General features: G+C 41.7%; 2 protein-coding genes across 2 annotated transcripts in view; both read left to right on the top strand.

The window, feature by feature from the left end:
• Window positions 1–1,106: 1,106 nt before the first annotated feature.
• On the top strand, window positions 1,107–13,791 carry rab32a (RAB32a, member RAS oncogene family). Its single transcript, XM_030110941.1, has 3 exons — window positions 1,107–1,384; window positions 10,026–10,303; window positions 12,739–13,791. The coding sequence occupies exons 1-3, from the start codon at window positions 1,171–1,173 to the stop codon at window positions 12,886–12,888; spliced, it is 642 nt and encodes a 213-aa protein (XP_029966801.1). The 5' UTR covers window positions 1,107–1,170; the 3' UTR covers window positions 12,889–13,791.
• A 740-nt stretch (window positions 13,792–14,531) lies between these two features.
• adgb (androglobin) overlaps window positions 14,532–24,835 on the top strand; it is a 31,754-nt gene continuing 21,450 nt past the window's right edge. Inside the window, exons 1-12 of the mRNA XM_030110807.1 lie at window positions 14,532–14,602; window positions 14,758–14,902; window positions 15,034–15,126; window positions 15,970–16,041; window positions 16,294–16,470; window positions 19,368–19,507; window positions 20,350–20,436; window positions 21,279–21,451; window positions 23,084–23,160; window positions 23,278–23,452; window positions 23,874–23,967; window positions 24,474–24,624. Of these exons, the coding sequence (XP_029966667.1) occupies window positions 14,532–14,602; window positions 14,758–14,902; window positions 15,034–15,126; window positions 15,970–16,041; window positions 16,294–16,470; window positions 19,368–19,507; window positions 20,350–20,436; window positions 21,279–21,451; window positions 23,084–23,160; window positions 23,278–23,452; window positions 23,874–23,967; window positions 24,474–24,624 (1,455 nt within the window). The remainder of the gene's footprint in view (window positions 14,603–14,757; window positions 14,903–15,033; window positions 15,127–15,969; window positions 16,042–16,293; window positions 16,471–19,367; window positions 19,508–20,349; window positions 20,437–21,278; window positions 21,452–23,083; window positions 23,161–23,277; window positions 23,453–23,873; window positions 23,968–24,473; window positions 24,625–24,835) is intronic.

The raw sequence follows: 24,835 nt of genomic DNA, 5'->3' as shown, positions 1-24,835 counted from the left end.
AATTGTTTTAGTCGATTATAGTGTAAGTTGTTTAATGATTTTAACCAATGTAAAATATACAAGGTGCCACCTGTCCGACACTGTCAAATCTATAATGAAATAGGCCTTTATGTTTTGGGTGAGCTGAACATGAACAAAGTTGTACAATAAAAATGATTTCTATTAAGAGGACTGATTACTGCCTACAGTTGCCTGGTTAAAAAAACAAAAAATGGAGTAGTCATGTGTTCAGATCCTCCAGCATGCAGAATCTGCTCTAGTTTAGATCTATTTTCTTATTAAAACTTTTGGAAACCACTAAAGACACTTCTGTTTCCTGCACATTTGGTGAGTTACAAAGACTAGATCTCATTAATTTGTTCAAAATCACTTTTAATGTCATTGATGTAGTGGACATTTGGTCTGACATCCTGCGTTTACTCAATTCTGCCATTTACTCCTCTTGTGCAGCATCGTTTCCCTTTTGTTTTACCTGATCTAGTTAAGAAGTTAACTTACATCCAACAAGCTCTGGTTTTTTTAAATGGAATTTTGTAGTAAAAAAAAAAAACAGTTTGATCTTCTAGAAACTCCTGTTTCCAAACAGTTTGATGACCCCTGAGCTGTGTCAGAGTTTTGTCCCATTTAAATGCCCCATAAATTATTAAATTAGTGTGATTTAGATTTTGAAAAAAGTACAGGACTGATATAATTTAAATCGTACAGTACAATTGTGTTTAAAAAGCCACAAAAAGTTTTAAAAAAGTTTTGAAATAGCTTTTGATTAATTCATTTATTGGGAACTTTCTATTTCCAAGAATTTGTGTGGGTCATTTCTAAAGGCTTATTCACTGGCTGAGATATTTCTGGATATTTCTAAAGTGTGACGAATCACTGTGTCAACATGAGAGGCCTGGTGTAATCTCAGGAGGAGTTTCCTCATGTTTCCGGGTCTTATGACTTGTCAGGTGGTTTCTGCAGAGGTTCACGGAGGAGGAGGAGGCAAAGGAGGAGAAGGAGGAGGATCAGAGAGGGCAGGAGGGGGGCAGTCCTCTCTCTTACATCAGGTCCTCCGCGGTTCCTCGCTGCGACCCTTTTTTCTTTCTTTCTTTTTTTCTTTTTTTTTTTTTATGAGCCAGAAAGCAGAAGTTGTTGCAAAGTTTTTTGAGTAGAAGCCCGTGAGTGTGAGCGATGGCCGGGGGCTCTGTGTCTGAGTGCAAGGAGTACTTGTTCAAAGTGCTGGTGATCGGGGAGCTGGGTGTGGGCAAGACCAGCATCATCAAGCGCTACGTGCACCAGCTCTTCTCCCAGCACTACCGAGCCACCATCGGGGTCGACTTCGCGCTGAAAGTCATCAACTGGGACAGCAGGACCCTGGTCCGGCTCCAGCTGTGGGACATCGCAGGTGAGGAGGAGGAGGAGGAGGAGGAAGAACAACTCACAAGTTTCACTTTCACATTTAAACTAGTTGACACATGTTGCGCTGATTACTTAATTAACTTGTGCAACTAAGAAAAAAAAAAAAAAAAGAGAGAGTTTGCGCCGTCTGGAGCATGCTGGGAGATCTGATCTTGTTTTTTTTTTTTTCCCACTTTGTGATCATTCAGTTCGTAATTGTCATCGGAATGTAGGTCACGCTGTTATTACCGCCTCAGCAGCTCCAGCTCACTAAATATCACCGCGACACTTTCTTTCCCCGGGGATTGAGATGTGTTTAGAAGCTTTATAAAGTGACTTTCTGTTGCTTTTTTGTTTCTTCCCCCCCACCTTTTTTTTTTTTTTTTTTTTTTTTTTTGTTAACGCACCTTACTTTTCCTGAACAGAATGCATTCTGTTCCCAGCTCGTGCGTTCCAGCAGCTTGAGTAAGCAGGCTGAGAGAAATCACAGCAGTGTAAACACCAGCTCCCGGGCTGGCCGGTCCTGTTCAAACTCACACTGTTTGTCATCTTCAGGACACAGAAATAACTATCAGTGTAAAAGCAGAGGAGCAGAGAATGACACGCTCCAGAGGACAGGTGAGAGAGGAAGTCAGGGTGCAGGCTGGGTGAGGTGGTTCCTGCTCACTGCCCCCCATCAGCTTCTGCTTTTCAGGACCCATTCCACTGATTTTTGCAGTAAAAATGAGAGATGAGACGTGTAAAATCTTTTGCTTGTATTTGCTATAACTTTCATGATAGTTTTCTTTATGTTTCTTCGGCCGCTGTATTCAGCTTTCTGTTTCTTAGTTGTCTAGTTTTATTAAATGTCTTGGTAAAGAAATAGAATGTAAAAGCAAACAGTAAACAGATGTATTTCTGTCTGGGAATTCAAGCCTAAAGGACACAACCTCACGCGTGGAGACAGACAGCTGAAATAGTTAATTATTTTCAGTTTCATAAAAAGGCTCGTGACTGAAAGATCCCCTGACACAGACTCCAGGAACGTGTTCAGAAAGACAAGTGGCTTTTCAGGCTGTTGTGATATTTATTCTGATTCTCAATCTCTTTCTGGGTCTTCAGTGAAAACTGTGCTTAGTAAGATTTCAAAGTAAAAAGTAATAACTCAGAGGCAGACAGATGGAGTCATTTATTCAGTTCCTTCTCTGTCCAACAGCTCAAAGAAGTGTGAAAGTACAGCTGTGGAATCATTTCATCCAAAACTTTTCTCCAAACTCTTCATGCTTTAATACGACGATGAAATCTCTTCTATTTTTCGTCAGTAAAACACGCTTTACACCGTACAGATATGCTGTATGCTGGTTGACCAGCGGCAGTAATTTGCAATTTGCAAGTCATGTGTGACCGACAGCATTGTACAAACTGAGCTCAGTAAGAGTCAAGGTCTTCCGCATGCTGGAAAAAACCCACCATGTGCAAGTGATTAGGGGCATATTGCAGAGAACAGGGAGGGTTTTTAGTGTGCACTGAGCACAGAGATACAGTTTTTGTTTTGTTCTCAGCTGAGGCTGAGGTGGTGTGCTGCTGCAGTCACTACGGTCAAATTTCACTCTTTTTAAGAAGTAGAAAACAGAAGTTGCTTCCTTTTTTGATGTCCGCTTTTTTGCTTTGTCAGCTGAACAAAATGTGTTGTGAAGATATGTGTAATTATTTTAACCTTTAAGATTTAGACAGTGTATGAGTTTGTGAATTTGAAAGCTGTCTCTTGGCATGTTCACTTCTCACCTTTGGACTCTGCTGAGCACATCCCACCTCTCCCACAATCAGAAAAAAACCTCATGCGCTCAGACGGCTGCGGCAGACGGTCGGACGACTGTTGTTTTCGTATTTGATTTTGTTGTTTGGAGCCGTCGGAGCTACTTGAATGTCTGTCACTCGCTGACTGGCGGCACGGACTACTTCCTGCGCCGCCGCTTGAGCTCTGGCGTCACTTTCTCAGTGTGCAGGGACATCTGTGATTCAGACCCAAGCAGGCCTGCCTGCCTGTCGCAGCCACGCCACAGGATCTGCGAGGGTAAATAAAACACTGACGTACACACACACACACACACACACACACACACACACACACACACACGCACACACTCGCTTGGTCTAAGATAGTTTTATCCAGATGATACAAACGCGGCAGGTGTTAGAGAAACTTCTGTGTGCACGAACTGGAAGGTTTGAGGTCAGATGAGACATCAGAGTTCATTATTCACACCTACACCAGGCACGGCCCTGAGGACACTCCGGTTATAATAAGTAACAAATAGTGGGTGTAGAGAAACAAAGGCTGGAGGTATATTTGCCAAGTCATTAAGGCCATTAATGAACGGCCATTAAGCCACGTAATCGTGCAGAAAAGGAGGAAGAATGATCATCCTGGCACAACTGAGAGGAACTTTGGAGTTGCGCTGTCTTTTACCAACCTCAGTAGTGATTACAGTCTGCGAGGAATGATAATCAGCAGCTCGTTCAAGATGTGGGGGGGGGGGGGATCAGTTTGAAGCTTGTGGGTCTCCTGCCCCTTCTCAGCCAGAATTACTACTCTCTCCTGGATTAGCCGTGGCCAGTCGACAGCATGATTACCGCCATGGGAGAAAGGGAGATACAAGCAAGCGCATTTCCAAGGTCAGGCATTCCTGAATACAGAGAAAGGTGCATGTGGAGGAGGGGTTTGCACGGTGGTTTCTGTCGCAGGGGAAACAGTCTTATCGGGAGCCCTCATTAACCAGTGCAAACTGTTCCCACAGAGTTCAGAACTGTGTGGGATCGGCAGCAGAAGCAGGTCTCAATGTCCAAAATCAACATGGCTGTAAGATGAGATGTGCACGGTTAAGTCTTCCATTATAAATGACTGATTTCTCAAACATTTCAGTCAACTTGGAGATTAATCAGCGAGTTGTTTGCACCCCTACTTGCGAAACACTGACTGAAGCTAAATCGCCGCCAAGCAGTTGAGTCCCTTTTGCCAATCATGACTGTGCAGCCTCTTCAAGCACGCAGTGTGACAAGCAGCACAAACCAGCGAGCGGAGACAGGAGTGGAGGTTTGAGGCACTCGGAGGGACGGTGACTGGCGTGGAAGAAGCGAAAAACACAATGTACCAGTGGGTGAGAGAAATAAAAAGATAAAGCCAGCTTAAAGAGTCAATGGGATGTTCTGCTGCCACAAGCAGCCAGTGAAGCTGCAGCGCTGCTTGGCAGAGATCTGGTCGATTTTTCTTTGAGAAGCCAAAACCTCGTTTGGCGTTTTTGATTCTCACTAGAAGATGATTAAGTTCTCTCCTGGGCTTCTTTTTTCATGTTTTTTAAAAGATACGTTTGTCATGTTTAAAGTTTGTGAACACATGTGATCTTTGACCCCCAGTGAGCACCTCCCAATTTTTATTTGCTTGCTGCAGTAGATTTTCTGCAGAGCACCATGATGCTCTGAAACTGTCCCAAATTTCTCAGCTGATAATGTTCACACTCACTTACACTGTTATTATCCTACATCGAAGCCACAGAAATATGTATTAATTATGGAGATTTTGACATTGCTGTTTATTATTTACCACCAAAGAGTCATTGTGCAGCAGAAGGACAGTTAATGTAGATTAGTTTCAGAGTGAAGCTACAGCAGGTTGAGCTGGTTTGGACGTATGCTGCAGTCAATATATTGGATGGATGGCAGATGATCGGCTGTGGTGATCCCTGAAGGGAGTGCCCCAAAGACAAGGAGGAACAGTCAATGTACTGCATTTGCATAAGAAAAGCAAAAACTATTATTAACTTCCCCTGTTTAAACATAGATGAATATATGGCATTTTGCAGCTTCGTTTTGTTTACATGCAAAAGATTTAGCTCAGAACAATAAACTGATTCCTTGTCAGTTTACTTGTGTGAACCATGTATGATCAATATAGTCAGCCTAAACATTATCAGACGCTTCAGTTACACGAGTAATTGTGGTAGAAATTTGAGGTGTCATGGGAGATTTTTACAGAAATAAATCATCTCATTTATTTAGGAAAAAAAAAAAAGATTTTATGAGAAGAAATCTTGGTTATTTGATGTTCTCCCTCACTGGATTGAACACATTGGTGTTCAAATCAACAGTGGTTCAAAATAATCATTAAAAAAAATGAAGACGAAAAGGTCGTTATGATCTATTATCGACATTATTTGGAGTTCTTTATATGGGTGTCAGTATTTATTCTTGCAGCACTGGAGAAACTGCCATTTGCAGTTGATGAAAACACACTTCATATAAACTAATCACAACTCAACTGTGTGTGTGTGTGTGTGTGTGGAGATGAGCCTTTGTCAGCATGCAGTCACGTGCCTGCAGATCTACAAACCGTCAATTATCTAATAACAGACCAGCTCAACTAATCAGCAGAACATGTCAAATCAAGAGTTGCACCGTCAAAATAAACAGTGCCTTGCTCAACCGTGTGCTGTGCTGTCTCCTGCTGCAGAACAGAAGAAACCTGCTCGCTCCCGGTTCTGCATTTTGTGTCCATTTCTTTTGTTGTGGTGAAGTTTCAAGCAGGCCAGGTGGAGAACTGAAGACTGCCTCTTTGGTTAATCTGGTTTCCAGCTGTAGAGGAGATATCTTAGTTTTATTTTTTTATTTTTTTTAAGTTCTAACGTGTAATTTTCTTCAACAAATCCCGACATCTTTGTATCCGGGCTTCACACTGAATTCCCCCTTCCAGGTCACAGTTGAAGGTGAGGGTAAAACCACTTCACGGTTCCAGATTTTGCTCCTGGTCACTCCGTTCAGCTCCGCAGCCCGTAGTAAGCTGTAGTAAAGTCATTTCTCACATGCTGCTCAGAGGAATTTAAACGTGCCGGTCATGTGTTACTCATGATCGCTCTTTTGAAACTCGTGCCGAACGCCAACCTCAACAGTCGGCCCCCGTGCCGTCTCCGTTATTCCAGCGCGGTGCGGGGACTGTGTGCATTCGTTAGTCTGGGGAAGTTTTCACAGGCAGTTGCCGCCCAACAACAGACGGAGACTGCTGCTGTTGCTACTGCCATGTCTGGCTTGGACAGTTTCCATGGTAACCCACCCACAGGAAAGCGATATGTACGACCGTGGAGGAAACTAGGGTTGCTAGGGCTTTGGATAATGATGAGACTTTGCTTTCTTTCTTTTTTTTCTCCCACACAACAAACAAAGATGATACACCGCCTGTAACTAAGCAGTGTCTTTTTCATCGAGTGAAAATTTGGAAAACATTTTCCCTCCGTTCACGACCTGCGGGGTTAATCATGTTGGAGGTCATGCACCCGCATGAAAGGGAGAACTGAAATGTCCTTGTTTTAGGTCCTTAAAATTCCGCCGGAGTCCGCCGCCTTCACGGATTGTTACTTGCGGTCTCCTCTTTAGTTGGGAGGCAGTTGGTGTTTGATGCAGCAGCACGTCTTTGTTCTCTCCTGCAGTCTCATGCTCCTCTGTGGTATTCACTGAGTAAATACTCAATTGTTCGTATGGCTCAGTCCGTCACTGTGGGCTCTGCTGTTTGGATTAGCAGCATATGACTCAGAATGCTGCCTTCAGTATCATTTCATTTATCTAATTTAGAGAAAATTGTATTAGAACATCACTGATTTTGAGGGATTTAGAGCAAAGAAGAAAAATACACAAGAAAAATGACATGTTTGCCAGTTGTCTTAAAGATCTAGACAGATTGCAGTAGAGATAACTTAGTCTTCACTTGTTTTTCAGAATCACAAACAAATGACTGATCATAGACTGTCTCAACAAATAAACACATGTCAAACATTCAGTCTGCACTATAGACCCACTGAGAAGAATACATTCTGGAGAAGTTACCTGATCCATCACAGGGCAAACACAGTGAGTAACAGAGAGCCACAATCATCAATACATCTCAAAATCATGACTGTGATGCGACTGAATCAGATTTGAAAACAGCAGGGGGGAAAAAAAGTGAGTACATAAAAGGTACTTTTCCAATTCAATCAATCCTTTAATCAAGTTCGGCTGCACGGTCGTTCTCAGTAATGGGTCCCTTTAGACCTTTCTTTGTAGCTATCTCTAAAGTCTACCAGCTCAGTTTCTGTTGCTTCTTTAATTCGATGTGTTCCAGCTCTCCTATGTTGGGACTGCATTTGGATGAAGTTGCAAACTATTCGTTATGTTTTTGGTTGTTGCCTTCCTGAGGGATCCAGCTTAAAATCTGTCCTTTGACATGAAGAACATTATCCCTCCGTTGCCCCTCCGTCATGTTATGGAGCAGGATATTGTATCCTTTTTTTTTTTCCTTTTGAGTCATTTAAACACCCGCATTGTCTGTTTTTGTGGCCTCTCCTTGAGTCTTGATGACCCCTTGACGACACCCACTCCAGATTGTTTCAGTTACACCTGAGGCTGAAACATCATGTTATCTGTCTCCACAAATACACACACACACACACACACACACACACACACACACTCTTATTGAGCTACTTTTTAGCTCCACAAACAGGGAAAATAGTTTTTATGACCGTGAAACCTTCTGATAACATTACAAAGTAGTGAAACCCGACTTTGTAGATAGCTGGAAACGCAGAGCGAGGCTTTGTGTTAAAGAAGCATCTCTGATACCGTGTTAGCCCTGTGAACTTTGACCTCCAGCCAGGAACATCTGATGACAGCATGGAGACAGACAGGTGGATGGAAACCATTGTTTTAGTGTTTCATACCACATAACATTCAGAAAAACTGCAACTTTGCAGTGCAAATGCTACGGGTAACTAACAAAATTATATGCCACTGGGAAAGTGCTCCATCCTTGGATTTGCTGTCATTTAACGTGAGCTAACTGAGTGAGGAAACTACAGCATGTCGTGAATGAACCCAAACCCTCCGTTCTAGAATGAAACGGCAGTTTGTGTATGTTTGGGTGTACATCCGCTGAATGACTGCGATTGCGTTGGAGGTATTGAGTGATACTGGGTCACAGCAGGAGTGATTCGAACACTCCAACACCGGCTCCGTTTGAGAGCGGGATAGGCAGTGGGAATGCTCTGGTCAATCCAGTGCTGAGCTGTTCACCGTCTGTAAGCAAATAAAACGTAGCGTCTCCATGGTCAGTGTGTTTCACAGTCAGTCAGCAAAATTAGAATACTTTTCTCAATAGCATAAGAACAGATGGTGATTGGACCATTATTTCCGTCTTCATCCTGCTTTTGCTTTCACTCCTCTGCATGTATGAGCGTCACAAGGCCTGGAAATGAAAGCCTTATTTCAGTCCATCGGCTCTTTATCCCACTGTGTCGCGTCTCTGGTGAATTCACCTGGGGTTATATCAGCTAAAATTAGACTCTCAATTATGAGCAATTACCGTCAGGCCTGTGGGCCCCACAGTGTATTCACACTCTGGCTCATCCCCGCACTGCACCACGCCACTCCAGCTCCTTGCGCGGCCGGGTAAGTACCAGCAGTAAAGTGAAAGTATGCACGGAGAAGCTGTGCTCACAGTTCCTCGCTTCTTGTTCTCGGTTCGTTTTTTTTTTTTTTTTTTTTTTACTTTGTGACCGAGCACTAGTGAAGGCCGTTAGCTGTCTAATACCTTGTACAATTACACTTGCCCCATAGGCTTCCTTAAATTGGAGCAGTGTGGCGTAAATATGCGCGAAATCTATCACACACTCGCTCAAGTCACTGGAGGCCCGCACGACCGCAGACACTTCATCTGAAAGTACAAATTAAAAGAGCTGGTGCTGCGATCGCACGCGGGCCGATTACAGCCCTCGAGGTGACCCGATGTCGGAGCAGTTAGGGAATTTAAAACACCGACTGAAATTTGTATGTGGCTCCCCGCCATGAAATTAGTAGGCACTGAAGCACATCCCAATGTTCATTGTAATGCTTTTAAACATGTGGCTCTTAATATTCCCAACTTTGTCGGCGCTCAGCTTTGCCTCGGCGCGCTTACAGAACACAAGGCTGCATGTCGATGAGGGCCTTGAACACTTTGGTGCATGGTCTGCTGAACAATTAAAAAGAGAAATGAAAATTCTAACCAGCAGTGATAGTCTCATAACCGAGGTGCTCATATTCCACAAACCAGAAATCGCAATAAATAAGGGTACCAAAGAAACGAGGTAGAGAAGGAATTCTTTCGCTGTGTTGTGTAGGTTTGTGTAAAGCATGAAACCCGTCCCAGAAGAAAGAGACTTTCCCAGATTGATACTGACACATCATATACAGCTGGCGATCCCCCCTGCTGTGCTCCTGTGAAAAATCATCTCAGATTTTCTCTCTGAATGACCCGAGAGAAAGGGTTTATAATTGTGACAGATTATTCCTGCCATTCACCGTGCATGGATTAGGCCCGTGGCAAATTAAGGAAAGTAGGTCGAATAATTACCCTCTCTTTGCTGTCATCTTTTGGCCATATTCTTGAGAAGGAAAATGTCTCAGTTCTAGAAAGAGTTGTGACAAAGTGGAACCAGAATCCCGACATTAACTATAACCAGTTTGAGGACTCAAGATTAACTGTGTTTTTCAACATATTGTTTGGGTCAGATGTGTTTTTAAATTCTCTTTCAAAGCCCAAAACTGTATTAGTCATTCAGCTTCTTCCTGCTGTGTAATCACTGCGTTCTCGCCCCCTTTCGCAGGCCAGGAGCGGTTTGGGAACATGACGCGGGTGTACTACAAAGAGGCCGTGGGGGCTTTCGTGGTGTTTGATGTGACGAGAGGCTCCACGTTCGAGGCTGTGTCCAAGTGGAAGCACGATCTGGACAGCAAGGTGAAACTGGCCAATGGCAACCCCATCCCGTCGGTGCTGCTCGCCAACAAGTGTGACCAGAAGAAAGAGAGCTCCAACAACACATCCCTAATGGACAATTTCTGCAAAGAGACCGGCTTCCTGGGCTGGTTTGAAACCTCTGCCAAGGTGAGGAAACGGCGGGTGTAATAGACTGATTCAGTTTTTACATGCATTCTTCTTTAAATCCGCCCGACAGGCTTCCCTTCCAAATACTTCTCTCTTTGATGCTGATTTGTGTTGTTGTTCCACTCGTGTCGGCCCTTCAAACCAGGCATGAAATTACCAAAGTGGTGTGTGAAATATTTGCATCTAGAAGGCATAAAGATTTTTTTTTTTCAAAGCATCTTCGATCATCTTCAAACAGGATTATTACTGAGTTCATATTTTTTTGAATGGAAATCAAAGGAATATGTTGTTGATGGAACAGATCCCAGCTGACTGCAGGCGAAGGCAGGAACACAGGCCACAGCTCAGGGCTGAGATGAACTGACTGAACATGCAAACTTCACACAGAAGATCGAATGTGCTTACTGCTGCACCAGGAAGTGAGGATGACAGGAAGTCATGCTTTTTAGGAATGGTGCAATCACACCGGTTTCACTGCAGTCATGGTGAAATGGTGACATGTTGCTCATTCAGCATTAGAGCTAAATTTAAACCCTTATCCAGATGGTGCAGCAGAAAGTTTGTGTCTGCAGTGTGCATGCAACCCGTCCAGTGGAGATCTGCGGGACAGCTGCTGTGCTACAGTATCGCATGACAGTGATTGATGTGCTGCGAGGATTAGAAGGACAACGCTCTAAATATTTCTCCTCAACATGGTCGTGATGTTTAGCGTCGCCACACGAGCATGGTGCTTTTCTATTGTCCATATTGGTTTTCTGTTGTTACTAGAAGAGTCTAAAGAGCCTCGTCTGTTCACACAGTCTCAGTTTATTGTGCAAAAAAAAATGTGGATGAGTGTGTTTGCAACGCTGGATACTTTTTATAAAAAGTAGCAGTTGAAACGCTGTAGTGTCCAAAGTCAGTGTCGCTCTTTTCACTGGTAACGTTGTACATCTTTTGTCTATTTAGGCTTACTGTCATTATTCCAAGTAACAAATTACAAATGGTCACATCACAGCTATGAAACAGTATCTTTAGTGCATTTTATCTTGCCTAATCTACTTGTGGGATCATATGCCACTTCAGTTTGAATTACTGTTCAGATCTTTTGAGCTCATTGTTTTAACAGAGGGGAGGTTTTATGTACTTTATAGTTTTTTTTTGAGAAATGTGCTTTGAATTAGGATGTTTCTGGGAACGCAACTGAATGTGGTTGAAACAAAAAAAAAAAACACTTGTTTATGAGAATAGTACTTTGTATTTTTGCATTTTTTTTCAGTTCTTTAACTTGCAATTGAGTACAGTTTGTACACTGTGAAACCAGTTGTATTTTAGTGCAAATTATTTCCACCCATGCCCTTTTCAAAGGTTGCAGTTGGAGGATTATGGTCATTCTGAAAGGAGTTTTTTTTCTCCAGATTTTTGTTTCTTAATATATTCTAAATTTAAAAAGTATCACATCTGGAAGTAATTTAAACCTCACGACTGAATGTGATGTGATTCTTTCCAAACTACGTATTTGGCAATGAATTCTAAATGAACGATCACTCAGCTCCTGGAAAATGTTTCACTTGTAATTTGTAAAAAAAAAAAAGAAAAGAAAAAAAAACCACTTTTTTTTTTAAATAGATACAATGAAAACATAATTAAGTTTAACTAACTACTGTGCAACTACTTTCCAAAAAGCTGCATAAAATTGCTCCTTTTCAGAATTTCATTTACTTGTGTTAAACATAGATTTGTCCCTCTCTCAAGATTTTCTCACTCGTTTGCCTTTTTTTTTTTACAGCACAAGCCTTTTTCTTCTTCCAGACAAACAACAATAACTGTGTATTATCCTTCTGTGTTTGGGAATGCTTTGAAAGATTTGGAACAGGCTGACTTCATTAACTCATTCCAGATTAACTTTGGGTCCGGGAGCTGCATCACGTGCTGTGTCATGTGAAAGTGTGTGGGCGTGTGTGTGTGTGTGTGTGTGTGTGTGTGTGTGTGTGTGTGTGTGTGTGTGTGTGTGTGTGTGTGTGTGTGTATGTGTGTGTGTGTGATGCGTGCCAAGTCATTTCCTCTGCCTGAGTGCTGTTGTTTTGTGTGCCCGTCACGCTGGTGTTAAACTCAGCCCACAGCAACCTGTGATTGGAATGGTGCTCATCCTGTCAGTGAGCTCCCTGCTTTCTCTCTGTTTCACGATGACAAAGCACAAAGTTTACCTCAGGCTGCACGAGAGAATAAGGTTTATATTGTTTTTGTTGTATTATTGGAGCAGAGGTGCATTATATTATTAAGTAATGCTGATTTTTTTTTTCTGATTTAGTCAGTCAAAGAAATACAGCACAGTATATATATTTTTTAGTTTTATTAACATTTTCTCTCTCTCTTTTTTTTTTTAAAGGGATTTTTTAAGGTTCAAATAACCCATATTTGTGTCTCATCACTGCTCCGATTTGCTGTGTTCATAGGACAACATCAATGTGGACGAGGCGGCGCGTTTCCTGGTAGAAAGTATCCTGGCTAACGACAACGGTTTGCCCCACGAGGAGAGCAACGGAGACCGGATCAGACTAGGCCAGGAGACTGTGGCTGCAGAGAGCAAGTCGGGCTGCTGCTAACGCTCAATCATCCACATCAGCCCTCCGCCTTCCTGAGGCAGGGTCCAGCGAGTTCACCCAGCCTGTGGCTCCAGCCCTCGGAGAGGAATATGAATATGTTTTTTGGGGTCTTTGAAGCTCCAGGAACTTGTCTGCGCACTGATGCCCTTGACCTGCACATCCAAGTTTCACACAGCCCAGTTTTATTTTGATGTTGCCTCTGATGTTTCCACTGCGTCTGTGCCGTGTCTGGATCTTTATGGCTGCCTGTGTCTCATCGGGAACTCTAACTACGCACCCCTCCAACACCTTCAGCGCCTCCAAGGAGCCACAAACTCTTCTACCTTCTTTATTTTACTGGTAATCTGATCATTTCTGGACTGCATCACATCTGAGAAAGCATGAAACACATGCTTGAAAGCAACCATTTGAATGGTATCGTTGTTCAGCATCACACAACTATGTGACGGAGGAACAAACGGGCATCGTAGCAAGGAATTATCGGAGTGTTTTATCATCCTGAATTGCTGTTGTAATTTGTTGTATTTATACAGTATTTTTCTTCCAGTTCTCTTTCATTTTTCTGAATGAAACTTGCTATCCTGTTATTTTTATAGGGGGCTGGGTGACGAGTTATGTGTCAACACAAATATTCAGATAGACTGTATAGTGGTTTGCTTAAAAAGAAACAACTCTAATGACGGTAGTTTATGTAGTATTGTAAAGCCTTTGTGTGATGGCCTTGTCATTGACATGAGATCGATCTGATTCACAGGTCCATATTTGGATTTTGCATCATATTACTGTACAGAACTGTAAAAGTACTCCGATAAAAACATGCTAAGGATTTTTCAAAACATTCTTAAAAAATGTTTACATGTGAAAATACTTTAAGGCCAAAATAGAATAAACACTTTTAATTGACTTGTGTGATTTTTGCAGTGCATGGCTTTACTGTACGGATTTGTTGGAATGTTCATGTATGCTACAGGAAAAAAAAAAAAAAAAAAAATGGAATCAACTCATATGCATGTGGGATAAGCGCAGTCATACACACGTGTCCCTCTAGTTCAGTCAAATCACAAAGGACTATAGATGGTTGCGTGTGAGAAACACAACTGTGTGTGTGTGTGTGTGTGTGTGTGTGTGTGTGGGTACAGAAAAGAAGAAGGCCAGGCATGTGACTCCACTCAATGACAGTGTGATAGTCATCAGACGTTGTGCTCTCACCAGCAGGGCTTGTTCTCTTCCACACACCTACCAGATTGTTAGGGGCAAACAAAGAATGCAGTGGGGGCATGTGTCCAGTTTGTACAGGACTTACTACAACTTCCTTTCACACCTTGCAGTCCACTCATTACACTGTGCAGCGCATTGTGAGTCTTACTGCTCAAACTATGTGTGTCAGCACGAGGCTCTGTGAGACGCTGAACATTGCAGACAGGCAGTGCAGCGGCAGCCCTCTCTAGGACCACAGCTGTGTTTGTGGAGGAGAACCTGCTCCTCTCCCCCCCCCCATAGCAACAGGTGATGCAACAGCGCCAGACCGCGCCCACGCGAAAGCTTGGTTGCCTAGCAACGCCTAAACTTTATAGAGTCGGAACTGCGCGCGTGTTCGTTTATCTCTTGATTGATAAATTCTTCCTGGAATCACGTCAGATACAATGCCCAAAACAGATGCGAAGAAAAAGGAGCCTTCTTCCAGCAAAGTGTCACTCTCAGAACGACAGACGGAGTGAGTTTGTTTTTTTTTTTTTGTTTCGAAACAATTAGTGTTAATGAAGAACAGCTGTTAGCTGTTAGCTTAATAGCACCCGAAGTGAAAATGTAAACACTCTGTCATATTTGGTGAGTTAAAGTCAAATCAAGTGAATCTGCTAACAATTTCAGAGGAGCATCCCTGGTTTCCATTTCCTCCGAGAATTTGGGAGGTGAAGAGAGATCCAGGTTCTCCGTCTGGCCTGAGTGGAATGATGCACAGATCGACAAGGAGAAGTGGGACTCCAAGAAAGGAGCTGGCCAGAAAAAGACGCCTGTAAATAAATTTTCATAATACGAAAATGGGATATTTTGAATGCAGTCATGGTATCTTCCTATAGAGTATTTGACCTTCACAAGAGGATTCAAACCTACTGTTTTGATAATATGATTGTCTCTTATGTGCAGCGATTTTTTGAAGATCCTGAAGGTCAGATTTCGCTGCCTTCATCTCTAAAAGTGCACTCCTGGAAGCGTCCAGCAGACTATATTGTTGACAAGGTAACCTTCATGCTGTTTAAAAAAAAAAAACCCTGATATCTTTTGTTGAAAAAAGAACATCATGTGCCAAATGTTTCTTTTTCTGTTACCATGACACATGAGCTGGTTTCAAATGATTGCTCTATAATATGTCCAGGAATGTGTGTGTGTGTGACTGTATTTTATCTTTTTATGTTGCTTTTGCCCTCCTTGGTCAATTATCTTCATATTTGTATAAGCTAAAGATTTAGAAAAATAGAAGGATCTTTGTTTTTTTAAACTGTGTGAAATGTAGCTAAGAAATTACTTTCTGCTCCCCTTCCACGAAGTTTTAATTGCATCACTCCACTCCTTTGTTACACTTTAGTCAGTGAGGTATTGTGCATTACTCAAAGCTTCCTGTTTTTTTTTTTTGTATAATTAATATTTGTCATATTCCATGCTGCCTTTTAGTAAATTGCCTGAATTATTTCTCTTAATGCTTCAGAACTAAGTATTGATCTCTTCAGCCTGCAAGTTCAAATATATTCCCAGAAATGGTTTGTGATTTCAGCTGCAAATGAAGCTCCTTTTTGTGCAGTCAATTTGTCGTCCCTGACCCATTAATTCATGTTTAATTAGTAACATGGTTGAGTCTATTAACTTGGTACTCAAATATTCATGGCAGACACAGTCTTGGGAGTGTCACAGAGAGGGTGAGTCAAGAGGCATCATGTAGGTCAATTGTACAGTTATATTTAGTAGATTATGCATGCTTTCTACATTACACTGTGGAATAATTTCCTGCTTGTGTTTCCGCTGCGCTTATGTAGAGACCGAGGTGAAAGTGCCCGCATTAAACAAAACGATTGTGCTTCCTTCTAGGATCTCACTGTTGTTGAAAATCAAATATCCTTTGATCTGGTGTCTCCCAACAAGCACCTGATTTGCAGTGAGGTTAGTTTTGAGCATTTGTACTCTACTTTGCACTGCCTTTAGCTGGTATTGATTAGACGCCTGGTAGTCCAATTAAAATGTCAACAGAGTCATGTTTGATTGACAGACATGAATTTGGGGAGGGGGGGGGGGGGGGGTTGATACGACTCCGTATTGATTTTATGTGATGATTCACCTTCCAGAGATTTGAATATATCAAGTCTTGGAATTATTTTTCCATCTCTTCTCTCCTCTCCTCCCTGCTCCACTAAGCTGATGCGATGGCTCATAAGTGAGATCCATATTGTCTGGATGCTTTCTAACCATGGATCTTCAGCTCAAGATGGCTGGAAACCTTGGGAACACATCTACTCTCTGTGTAAAGTGGTGGAAGGCCATGTGCCACTTTACAATAGCTTTGGAAAATATGTGGTCAAACTTTACTGGATGGTAAGCCACACACACACTCAAATATAACTCCAAATATCCAAAGTCTGAATTTTTTATTTATTTATTTTTTTTTTTTTGTCGCTTCAGTGTAAATGGAAGCGAGATGTGATTCATCACAATTCAAAGAAAAAAAGTGTGATAGTCTGATAACAGTTATTTAATATGGAAAAAGGTCCTCTGGAAGGCGTCTCATAGTGCAAACAAAACTCCATAAAACACAGCATGTCCACATGTCCCTGGCCTTATTTAGTATTTTTTTTCACTCCTTTATTTATTTATTGGTGATTTTTAGCTTGGTGGTGGGAAAGAAGAGAAGTCAGGCAGCAGAAAGTCACAGTTACATTGGTCCATCGTGATACTTAGTGTGTCACTGTTGAAGGTAATTATTATAATGGCTGCCTTTTTGCTTTTCAAACCACTGAAGATACTATCAAATATGAGTTTACTGCTGTGTCCTTGAAACCATTCATGGCATTTCCTTTCTGGTTTGCTGTGGATGCAGTCAGACAACGCCTATAGATCTGCAGCCTGAGTTGCTGTTTTTGTCCTTCATACTGTCCACATATTTATTGGTTTTGTGAGCAGACTTAACAGATTGAAACACACCCAAGCATCCTCAAGCTGTGTTTGTCGCCGTGCTCCTGTAACTACAGGAGGTATTGTGGCTTCACTTTATCAATAACGTGCCTTTTTGGCCAGCTGAAATGCAGAGCATGGAGCACGCTAGGGAACCCCCTAATTCTTCCATCTCTGTATCGTGATGCCACTTAAGTAATCGCACAGTTTTAAGAGCACAGTTGGATTGCTGAAAATTGCCTTCCATTTTTCACCAGACCCCATAGGCTACACCAGATGAGAGCGGAATGGGAATAGACTTAGAGCTGGAAGGGGGGAAGGGACGAGAGAGCCTTATCCTCTCAGAGCTCAAATCAATCAGTCTCACTGCTGTGCCAAAAGTGACTGGGCTTCACACATTGCCAGATAAATAGATAAGGCTTAACACTAGTCAGCCGCTTCTCAGAAAGAAAAGGCTGGATAGCTGCAAAAGAAAAGTTGGATAGCTACATTTTATAAAAACCTGAAGAGTACAGCTTTGTGAGGACCTCATGCTGTACAACGCCATACATTTTGACTACTGATTATGAGAACTTTAGGAATGTTTAGCCTTGATTTAAAGTTTTATTTGTGGTTTTGCTGAAATAGCCTCCTGCTATATTCCCCATGATCGTTGTTGGCCACAAATCACTAAGCACTGAACACTACATCACTAACTCTCCTCACCAAGGAAACGGCTTTCTTTGACATCTACTTAGGTCAGAAAGAGAGTGACGAAGAAGAAGAGGTGAAAGTGATGGGAGTTTTCCGACACTGTGACTCTTGCCTTGACAAACAAGCATGACACGGTTGTAGGCAGCGCTCGCCGTGCCAAGCGTAGCACGCTAGCAGATGGTTGTTGAGATGGCATTAAGCAGCACCCCACCCCCTTTCAGATTTGCTTGCCTGTTGTTGCTTTTATTCAACTCCCTTTTCTGGCTATCATCTGATTTTTGATGGTTTTACTTTTTTTTTAACTACCGTACTCTACTCCTGCCTGCTGATGTAAATATTCATCTGATCCTCATTTTCTTGCTGTTCATCATAATCCTGAAACTCTGCCCTGAGATTTACCCCATCTGCAAACACCTTAGGTCTGTCCGTGGGGCGACAATTTGACAGTAAAAAGAAAAAAAAAAAAGAGAAATGGAAGAGGTGGTAGTGTTATTGCCCAGATTTCAGATCGATAAAAATAAAAGGCACAGCTGTCAGATTATCACTTGCCTGTGCTGCTTGTCCTCACAAGCAGTGTGAAACTCTCCTCGACGGCCGGCGGACAGACAACACATAACAAGCTCGGACATCACTCAAGATGCTACGCTACATCTCAAGCATCAGATCGATGATGCAAGGCGGTGTGTCCATAGACGCTAAGGTGATGGTCAGTCCCACCTTTTCCATTCATTTGTCATCTATACCTCCCCTGAAGAAACTGGGTTCACGGGAGTGGGTGTCATTCCAGCTGACACGAGGGAAAAGGTGAGGAGGAAGGACGCTGTTCAGGTTGCCGGTCCATCACAGGGCTAACGCCAAGAGACGGATCATCACCCACACACACATCCACGCCAGTTATCCAAACAGTTCCTTGCCTTTTATTTAGATTGGGCTCTCTTTAGGATACCATATAAGTAAATGGAATGACTCCAATTATTTGTATAAACTGTTTTGTGATCAGTGATGCAGATCCTACTGAGAGAAAAAGTGTCAAAATGTATCACAGGACAATCATAAGCCTGGAAACTGAAATATTGCATTGTAGTAAAGTATATAAAAAAAAAAGAGATACGAGGGTCCTATTAATTTCTTCACAGACTTGAAGTCTATGAAGCCGCTATGAAGGTCAAATGAGCTCATGATATTGTCTGAGCGTGTTTCTGCAACGTCTGACATTAAACGGTGAGCTGAGCCTGAGAGGTTCAAAGATACTTCCTTTTTTAAAAAAAAAAAGAAGAAGAAATTACTACAGGTTATTGTAAATGCAGTATAAGAATGTTTTTTAAGCTGAATTTTATCAAATAAATAGTGAGGTGCTGACTCTCCTTTGCCTGATTGAGTAGTAATAATAGAATATCACAGGTTGACTCAAAAACCAAGGTCGTTCCTTGCTTTTTCCCCACTGACATATTTGTGTTAAATGTAACCTCATGACAATTATACAGATTCTAACAAAAAAATCAGTAACAGATTTCTTGAACGTCTTCGTATTTTGCTGTATTGTGAGTACATCTGTCAAAGTAATAAAACCAAATGTTCACATTTGTCGGTTACTTTTTGTCTCTTCCCTTCTTGTTTTTTACTTTCAGGGTTGCTGGAGGAAAATAACGGTGGATGACTTGATGCCATTTGATAAAGAGGACAACCTGCTCCTCCCTGCCTCCCCCTGCCAGTCAGAGCTGTGGCCCATGCTGCTGGCTAAAGCTCTGATTAAGGTTGCCAATGCAAAGTGAGTTTCTATACATTGAAACAAAAACTCTGTAAGCATCTTAGTGGCTCAGAAAGGAGTTAAACAGTTTTTGCATTAGACCCTAAATCCAAGTTTAGTTAGCAGCTATAGGTAATTAACTGAAAAAACATACCATGTGCAAATGGGCACTTAATAGTAACACTGTATGCTGACCTTGCGTCACTGAAACAGCTTGTAGTTTGATACTATTGCCTGAATTCTGGGCTGAACCTTTACCTGACCTAATGTCTGTCCCGGGGCTGTATTGAATTTGATGACAATGTTCATGTCTGTGATGGAGCAGCCTAGCGTGTGATAAAGGGGGGAATTCCAGTGTCCTCAGAAGGTTGAATTATAAATATTTCATTCAGGATACAAAAGAGGCTTTCTTTTGTAAATCATTTATAAGTCATAGTGAGAGTTCTTTGTACTAAACTTTGTTCATAAGTCTACTACAACTGTTTCTCTCTTTTTTTGTAATTATCTTGCATAACTGTGTTTTTGTAGTAGTAATGAAATGTGGAAATACCCATCAAACTATATTGATTTTAGTTATATATGCAGCATATGAGTATAGACTGGGGAGTCGGGCAGCAGGATTCAAAGAGCGTGTAAGTGAGACCAGCTGGAGCCATTTGTTAGTGTGTGAAAAATACACATGCACTGTGTCACATACTCCCTGAATCATTTAAAGGTTTCCCAGACAGTCTGTAAACATCCAAATCTTTTTGTCTGACCTTTGAATATCGAGATCAGACATATTTCACATACTGAAAATAAGTTGAGTTTTGGATTAAGAAAAGAATGGAAGAAATAAGAAAAAGTTCTTCTTTTTTTCTCAGTGGCGTGTCAGAAGTCTGTGAGGAGATGAGCGAGTTCACCTTCATCCATGCGCTTACCAGCTGGATCCCAGAAATCACTCCAATAAAGTAAGGCTATCACTTGCTGATTCTTCTTTTATGACGTCTGCCTCTGTTAGTTTTTGTTCTGTACATATTTTCTTTGAGTAAAACCACATTTCCAAAGAGATTGGTCCAAAGTGCTGTGAATGAAAATCAGAATATAGCATCTAAACAATGTTCATATAAAGATGGGGTAAAAGATGTTACGACACCGTGGACAAACATCAGATGCAGAATGTGAGATATTTCATAAAAATAACTGAATATGATGCAGATCCATCTGGTAATAGTAAGCTTGAGATCATTTAGGTTTGTGGGCAACAGGAGTAAATGAGGAGATGGATATAGAAAAGGGAATTAATTCTCTGGACAGCAGCAAATCTCAGCTTGCCAGTGTATGAACAGTAATGAGGTTACAGCTGGAAAGAGGTATTCTTATTAAACTGGACAACTGGTAAGTTGTTGTTTGTGAATCACCTGGAAAGTCTATCAAAATATCCAAAAAGTCAGGATGTTTGGGTTTAGACTGTTTTATGAGACACGGCACAAACACCTCACAACAGTTATTGTTTGCTTCATCTGCTCCAAAAGCACAAAGTCTGCCATCTCTGTGGCTGAGGGCTCTTCGTGTCTAGTTTATTTTTAGATGTTTCATGGATGTGTTAGTATACAGATTGTTGGTAATAGCAGCTGCGTGTGATTCTGGTAAACTCTCAGAGGCACAACTCGCCAGAAGTGGTGAACTGAACATTAAACCTGAATCCTGACTTTTAAATGCCAATAATCACAAACTGAAAAGTGAATATAATGAAACTTCAGCCATCTCTTGTATTGATAGACTAGCATTACTCTCATTCATCTTCTCTCAGGTCGGTATACTCCAAGAGAATGTGGAATTTCTTACGAGACACCATTCCTGAGTTCTCCCATTCGGATGAGGATTCGCCAGAGACGAAGCCTGAGACTGCAAACTCAGCGGAGGGGAGAGATTCCACCCTGAGTGACGATCAGAGTCCGCTGCAGCAACCAGAGAAAAATAGAGGTTCAAGCTGTTCCATTGATTGTTGCACAATAATGCAGAGCCCCAGAAAGACGGGCAGTTATGTATATACAAGTATTTACGCACACACACACACAAACCTTCTAATTGTGCTCTCTGTTTGCACATTTAATTGAGTGAGTCAATTGAATCAATCATCCATTGCTGCGGTCATTAGTATGCACCTCAGCAGATTTATTTGCAGGTGATTTTAGAATTGCGTTGATATGCAGTGTCTTTATTTTTGAAACACATGCATGGATATACAAGGGAAGTGTGTATATATATTTTTTAGAACTAGATTTCACTCCCTCTGCATCTATAATTCAAACATTGAGGATGACAATGAATATTTCATTGTCTAACAGAAAATCGCTCTTATCAATGATAGCTTTCTCTTCTTGCATGGCAGAAATAAACCACTGTAACCATCACATGAGGTTGGTTTCAGGATATTACAAGCCAAAAGTTACTATTGTGCTGTGTTGCAAAATATATAAATGATGATATGATCCAGCCGGTGAAAAGCTGCTTCTTTCCTGTTAGTTGAAGCATCACTTCCTGTTTTTCTCCCCGCTCATGTATTATGGAGTGCAGGGAGGGTTAATGTGTGCATAGTGGAACATGAATAAACCAGCAGAGGGAGCAGTCGAAGGGTGAATTATTTGGTGCACCCCCAGGGCAGAAGAGCCTCCCAAGTCAAGTGTGTTTATCTGATAAAAGCAGGATTGAAACGTGTCCTCAGTGAGGTGAACGTGGCTTGAAGTCGCTTCAGGTCTAAGTAGTAGTGTTGGGGGGGGGGGGGAATTATGTTTTTGAAGCTGGGGCAGTTTCAGCATACTGTTCATGTTTTGCTAAATCAGCATTATTTATTTTTACCAGATTTACATTCTGCAAAGTAATGTTTGCATCAGGTCAACATTTAGCTTACAGAGAAATCATCTTGCGCCTGAATTAAATCTGTTTTTCCATTATTTTTAAATACACCCACATGCTCGCTTTATCTCCAGTTAATATTGCCATAAAATAATATCGTGCACATGCCAGCGGCACTGCTTTGCACAGCTTTTTTGGGCTTTACAGAGATACTTACATTGTGCTCCGTTACACACGTGCAAATAAAAACATGCAGTCGTTCCTCCTCACTGTTTTGGCGCTCATCTTTGTTCCATTGAAATGCATAAATTCAAATGTATAAATCACTCGGCAGTGTGAGAACCACTTCAATGCTCAATTTTTAATGGATTCGGTTTATATTAGCACTAGTGGTGCTCTCATCTCTCTTCACCACGGCCTTTCAAATTGATTTTCCATGTCTCCTGGCCCATGTGCTCTTATACAGCATACTCTACACTATATAGAAAGAACTATTGTGTAGCCAAGATATATCCTTCTTGTCTTATTTATACCTGTGGAGACAATCGCAGATTCACATTTCCATTGTCAGCCACACCTCTTTTCCTACACCTACTCACATATAGAAAGTATGAATTAATGTCTACTTTAATAGAATGTGTTGCGATGATGTGCGAGACCCACAGTTGTTGCATGCAACACTTTGTGTGTGTGCGTGTGTGTGCCTGTATATGTACAGTCACCTGCACCTGTTTATGTTTCTCTGCATGTGTTTCTCAGGTGGCCCAGAGGTAGCGGTGTGTGCCAGCTATCACTGTTTTCCACAGCATAAGAATTCCTCCGGGTTTGGCCGAATGGTATTTCTTCACACTGTTGCTCCTGACTCACTTGTGATATACTGTATACACACTTGCACACTTTTTTTTTTTTTTATCTGCTTTTGTTCTTATTGATTTGTAAATGTGTTGTTGCAGGCTAATTCCTCAGAAAATCTCCGTCGGTATGGTCTCTCCTTGCTGCACAGCCATGTCGTCCTGTTGACTAGAACTCGCTCGTGCCAGCTGCAGGCTCCACCTCAACCTCCGCCTGTGCCCCAGTGGCAACTCATCCGTCAGCAGAAAAAGAAAGTGGTCACTTCTGAACCTCAGAGTAAGTGAGAAACGGCGAAAGGAGCAGTAGATAAAAAAAAAATATATTTTTAAAAATGTAGTGAGGGAAAAATATATTTGGGGTTGGGGGTGGGTGGAACCAAGGGTGGAATGCAGGGGAGATGTCGTGCAGTGATAGTCCCAAGGGGAATATCAAATAAATACAACCAAAATGAAAAGTGAATGTTATTGTAAGAGATTTAGAAACTGCAATAGAGAGCGCATACAATACTGAAATGAAAATAGGAGGAGGGTAGCTACAATATTTCAGTTATGAAAATAGCTGATGGCTCATGGATATCTGACATCAGCTGATCTCTGGGTGAAAAAAAAAAAACTGAAAATGCAGCAAGAATTCAAAGTATGAGAAAACAGAGCTGGCGTGATGTGGAGAGGTTTTTCTTTCTGTTCTCTTTTTGTAGAGATCCCTTTGACAAAGCCAGAGGAGTTCATTGAGGTTGCCAGCCCGTTTCTCTTCGACTGTTTCAAGAGCAACAGCAACTCAATCACAGAGATGTGCGTGCACTGAAGTAATCTGAAAATTCAAACCTAAATAATGTTAATTTTTTATGTGTTCTGTTTTATGCTCTTCAATAATTAATGAGTAACCTGTGCTGTAACCTCGATGGAGGAAAGGAAGCAACGAAAAAAGTTTAAATTTAGGAATTGTCATGAATTAATTCTTGTTTATCTCTTGTTTTACTCTCCATCTCCTCTTTTCACTACACCTCTAACATTGCACTTATATTTGTTTCTAATTGTACTCTAACTTTTGTAGTTTTAATTCAGATGTTGCTAGCTAAAGTAATCCATTTCTCCTTGCTTTGGTTCAAAAAACGAATTACTTAATGGTTGGAATAGTGTTGATGTCTTTAATATGACATGCATGACTCACTAGAGTGTGAAAGACGTGGCGTCCATGTGATGAGCTGTATGTCGGGATGTCATGATTATAGCATGATGCATGCTGCCGCATTTGCATGTAATGTAATGTGTGGCATGTTTATATGTCTCCGTGTCAGAGAGGCCAAGCAGAACGCTCAGAGGAAGAGCTCTGCCACATCCACTTTGGTGTCCATTACTGAGAAAGAAGAGGCTGAATGCGAAGAGGGCCTTGAACCCGATAAAGTCGAACACACCACTGAATCACCGAACACCAGTGAAAAGACTGAGGTACTGATTTTGTAGAGTGTTTGTGTATCCGACGTCTTGCATGATGCAAATTTTTGAAAAAGCAAAATAGCATCCGTCTGCCAAAACGCGTTTCCTGACTCATTTGTTGACGTCATTGCTTCCTTGTCTGGTTCCCTGCCCCTTTTCTATACTCTGAGCATGCAGTTGAAGGCTCATCAGAGCAGCTCTGTGTCAGTGACAGCAAGGCAGC

Source organism: Salarias fasciatus, chromosome 15 (genome assembly GCF_902148845.1).
Source record: "Salarias fasciatus chromosome 15, fSalaFa1.1, whole genome shotgun sequence".
In the NCBI taxonomy this organism is placed as follows: Eukaryota; Metazoa; Chordata; class Actinopteri; order Blenniiformes; family Blenniidae; genus Salarias; species Salarias fasciatus.
The sequence above is the reverse complement of the archived record's forward strand: the minus strand, read 5'-3'. Positions and strand labels throughout refer to the sequence as shown.